The sequence below is a fragment of the Sardina pilchardus genome, chromosome 23 (genome assembly GCF_963854185.1).
Source record: "Sardina pilchardus chromosome 23, fSarPil1.1, whole genome shotgun sequence".
NCBI classification, from domain to species: Eukaryota; Metazoa; Chordata; class Actinopteri; order Clupeiformes; family Clupeidae; genus Sardina; species Sardina pilchardus.
The window spans coordinates 5,825,996-5,830,995 of NC_085016.1; the positions used below are offsets into that span (position 1 = coordinate 5,825,996).

A 5,000-nucleotide genomic window follows, 5' to 3' on the forward strand; every position below is an offset into this window, starting at 1 on the left:
CACACACACACACACACACACACACACACGCACACAAAAGCAGGAGCGCAGCACGAGAGCTGGCAGGGATCAATTCGGCGAGGAGGCTGCGCTTTTGTTCGTCTGGAGTACAGGAGAGCCGCGGACACGTACATGAGGAGGAGATTAGGAGGAGGTCTGGACACGCACACACACACACACACACACACACACACACACACAAGCACACAAACACCCACTCACTGTACAGAAACACACACTCACTGGCTTCTATGATGTACTAGAGCAGAACAAAATCCAGTAAGTTACAACAAAGAGGATTTTATACAGCAAACAATGGCGTTATATTTATCTGACTATTCACAGGTTAGGAGGTACTGTAACATTGTAATCATAGAAGCATAAATGCATGCACTTGCACACACACACACAGACACACACATGCATACACACGCACACACACAAACACGCACACACAGGAACACACACACACACACACACACACACATACACACACAGACAACACATCTACACACACACACACGCACACACACACAGCAATCTAGCTCATCCTGGCTTCTGTCAGCAGGCCAACATCAGGTCTCCGAGCCCTATTTTATGGGGAGTAAAATCCTGTGAAACACAGTCCGCATAGACCCTGTGTGATTTATCCCTCCTCTCCAGCAAAGTTTAACTCACAATGCGCTCGCCTAATGTGGGCTATAAATCTGGACTCCACCTCCCTCCGCCTAAAACAGAGCGGAGCGCACAGCGCAACTTATAGCGTCTATGTACCTGCAGTCCTCTGAGCTCATACTTCTAGCCGCTCGTTTGTATCCTGAAATACTCACCGGAGATCATGGACCTTCTTTGAATGACTGGAAAAGTCTTACTACTATATTGATACATATATCATGTTTAACTGTGTCTGTATATTTTCCCAGCAATGAGAATAAGGTTCGGTCCGCGCGTTTGACACTTAAGACCTCGTCCATCTTTTGAATAAGGGTTGTAGTTTGAGTAAAGGCTTTGTGAATCCCCATGTGAGAGAAGAGGAATGGCACCTGGGAGAGATGAGGGCAAGAGCTATCCGCTGCCGTACCCGTATCGGGCCAAAACACGGCGTTATCTCGTAGCTACTCTGATATGTCTTGTCCCCTCTCTAAGAGTTTTTATCAACCAGACAGGCTCCCTTCCATCTTCCTCCGGCTGGTTATTTGTACATGGTGTGCCTCATCATGAGAGCAATCTCATTGGTTTAACAGTGAGCACATACAGTACGTTTTTATGATTTAATGGTGTTTCAAAAAAAAAAAAAAAATCCCAAATCAAAATCCTTTCAGCCGAGGAGGAGGATGTGGGAGGGTGTTTCACTTCAATGATATTTGTCTTAAGCCAGGAAGGAGAGAAGTCCTATTGATTAAAGGCAAGATAGATGCTTTGTTCAATCCCACCCTACTGTGCCTTAAGCCACAGAAGGTGAGCTGGTCTCCAGCTGTGTGTGTGTCGGTAGATATTCTCACACTATTCTCTCCACTCGTCACCCTGCTATCTCGCCAAATATGCAGCTCGTAAACGTGTCAAAAATAAACATGGGACACAACACCTCGCCGGGTCAATAGACTTGTCCCTTCTGTTACCAAAACGGAAGGTGGAAACGAGGGTTCCGACCAGGCAGCGTTACGGAACTGACGAGCATATGGTGCCGTAATTAATGTGTGGAATTAAGAGTGAAATAATTACCTTGTTAATGCTGATGTATGTCATTCAGACGCACTGTGGCTGAATGGACACGGAGCTATACTCATATATTATTTCTATTTTAATCTCTAATCAGACAGACAGGCTGCTGCGTAGCCCACCTCATTCTTCAACCCTCTTATGAGGCCATTTGCATTTTTGATTCTCTTAAAAGAGGCTCTATCAACGCCCTTCATCCAGCATAGGAGTGCATTCAAAAACATACACACCGATCCATCTTTATCGACTCTTCGCTACTGATGCTCCTTCTGTAATGCAGGTTGTTTTTTTATGATCGCTAACATACTTACTGTATGTCTAATCTGTTGGGAAATGGGAGTTGGACCAACAAAAGGGAGACATGTGGTTAGGATTGAGAGGAGTGAGAATGTGTGGAGTCCCATTCTGTGCCCCTTCTGGGCTTACATTACTCAGTATATTTGGGTATCTGATTTTGAGACTTTTGGAGCTGAAGGTCATTTATATCAGATTTAACTGGCAGCAAGGTTATGCTGCTTTTGCAGTAAGAATAGGTAAACACTTGTTAGCAGTTGTATAATATTGTAAATAGGTTATGTTGTCACTTACTATTATGTGTCTATTGTACATTCTAGGTAAAGAACATTCATCATTAATTTACTTGATCATATATAAATAGATCATACAGTATAACGGCAAACGTGGCAGATGTGTCACTCAGAATGAAGGGTATGGATTCTTTATTGCACAGTGTATGAGCTTTGAGAGCTGATGTGCAGTGATTGACTATACGTTCCCCTTGGCAACAAAACATAGTGTTTTGATGGACAGATTTGATAATGAATGATATTCAACATATTTTGTCAGTGTATACAGTATATTAAAAAAATGTATTTTGCAATGTAGAGTTTCGAAAACATTTGAAATATAGGCAAACACTAAACAGTAAAAATAGGTAAACAGAAAATCACAAATCAAATTCATGACCAGCATAGTATTTCAAATAAATGTGTTTACAGGCAAGTGTCAATCATGAAAGTGTATGCACATACAGTATGAATGCTTTATATCCTGCGCAATCTTGAATTTCCCCTTTGAGATCAATACAGTATACAGTATCTATCTATCTATCTATCTACTGTATCTATCTCTATCTGCGCATATGTTTGGGCAAAAGCTGAGAACACATCGAACCATACAGACCATAGGTGCCTCTCATTCAGCGTTTATACGTCTTCCCTCGCTCCTCGGGCCTCGATCCTCACTGATCTACATAAATAATGATGGGGTGGCAACAATGGGATAGTCTATCCCTTCTTCTATCTTTCTTTATGTAGATCAGTGAGGATCGAGGCCCGAGGAGCGAGGAAGGACGTATAAACGCTGAATGAGAGGCACCCCATGCTGAGCTGGACTAGTGGACGGCTAAACGGGTTCTATAGTTCCACCAGCATGTCCTGTACGCTACACAGGGATTACTACCCCCTCTCTGGCCCTGGTTAGCATCACCGTGCCCTGTGCCTGTGGGGTGTCGTGACGTGGCGTGAGTGAGGTGGTTTGTGTCCAGGTTGCTGCGTCACTGGGGGGCTTACCATGTTTGGCTTTACAGGACCTGCCGTCGCTCTGCAGGGTGTACCCCTCCGTGCAGCTGCATTGGTACGACCCGTGGGTGTTAAGGCAAGTTTGGCTACACGTCCCATACACAGAGCACTCGTCGTGATCTGCAGGAGAGAGAGAGAGAGAGATGGAGAGAGAGAATGGGAGAGAGAGGGAGCGAGAAAGAGAGAGAGAGAGAGTGATAGAGAAAATGAGAGAGAGAGAGAGAGAGAGAGAGAGAGAGAGGAACCTGAGACACGGTGGAGGTGTTTTCCAACATGACCTAATTACATAATGTTACCTTAATGTGGTGCTTGGTTTTCACCTCTCCATGCATATGTATGGAGCGGGCCTACTGAGAGCTCACTTGAGCTGCTCGCTGTAATAAGAATAATAATGGGCAAGAAGGGGGAATCTGACATGGATTTAAGCACACTGCACCCAACTGTAGCAGGCCAGCTCAGGGGGGAGAGGAACCATCCCGACGCAAATAGACTCAGGCAGTTATTTTAGTATCATTTATTTATGTGTTTATTTATGCTTAATTATCATAATCAATTATGACCATCAAAAACGAAAGAGAGAGGAATATGTCCGCCCTCTAAAGTTTTTACGGTGAAAGCACGCTGTGCTTGACTTTCGCCGGCGACAACAGCTCTCGTCAAGTGCTCACTGCCGTCGTGGACTTTCCCATTCTTTCCCTAACCGTGAGATAGCAGCCATATCTCAAACGAGTCCACACCACCCCACCTCCACCCGTATCTCCACCCCCACCCCCACCTCCCTCAGCTTTAAATGCAAGGGCTCCCTTCAGATAAATGTGCCTTATCTGCCTATGCCATAAATGTCACCCACCCTTACCAGTCAGAGCGATCTGAAGGCTGATGCCGTTTGGCGGGGCATGGCCAATAGATGGCTATCATTTTTCACGCCCCGTGCTTGTTAACGAGGTAAAGTTTAGCATGGGTGAAGGTAATTCGATTTAGCTCTGGGCCTGCTGTGGGAGATGTGGGGGGTTGGGTTTGGGGTTGGGGATGAGGGGGGGGGGGGGGGGGGGGGGGGGTGGGTCGGGGTTGGGGTTGGGTGAATGTGGGGTCGTGGTGAACCTCGTCACCGAGAGGACGGACGGACGCTCGCTCGCTCGCTCGGCTCGGCTTACCTCTGCATTTCTTCCCGTCCTTGTCCACCTCGAAGCCGTCGCCGCAGAAACAGATTGTGCCGTTCCGCGTCATGACGCAACCGTACTGGCACCTCAGCTCGTGGCATGCGGGCAGGAGCTCTGAAACACACACACACACACACACACACATTGTCTCTGACTATTTTGGCTCATGTTACTTGAACAGGGGGCAAAAAGACGTTCATGTGCAGTGCAACTCCATTCAAAGTCCAAAAAGAAAGAGAGAGAGGGAGAGAGAGAGAAAGAGAGAGAGAGAGTGAAAGAAGGAGAGAAATGGCTCCGAGGCTTTCAGATTAAATATGGTGCTTACTTCATCATAAAGCCAGGTGTGGGCTATTGATGGATGCAGGGGCCATTATACACAAACGCGCCTGCACTGTGATGTTAATGTCACTTTGAGATCTGTTTCTCTCGAAACATTCCCTTCAAGTATGCACCGGGCCAAGGTTACTGTCAATATGAGGCAGTAAACTGAAAATTGAGTGTCGATTTGTGTGGTATTTATCACATGGGGCCGACTAAGTGC

General features: G+C 46.1%; 1 protein-coding gene across 1 annotated transcript in view; it reads right to left on the minus strand.

Moving 5' to 3' along the window:
- The window catches only part of LOC134071730 (low-density lipoprotein receptor-related protein 1B-like), a 250,591-nt gene that overhangs the window by 227,222 nt on the left and 18,369 nt on the right, over positions 1-5,000 (minus strand). The window contains exons 4-5 of the mRNA XM_062528566.1: positions 4,454-4,573; positions 3,291-3,419 (exon numbers count right to left, since the gene is read on the minus strand). Of these exons, the coding sequence (XP_062384550.1) occupies positions 3,291-3,419; positions 4,454-4,573 (249 nt within the window). The remainder of the gene's footprint in view (positions 1-3,290; positions 3,420-4,453; positions 4,574-5,000) is intronic.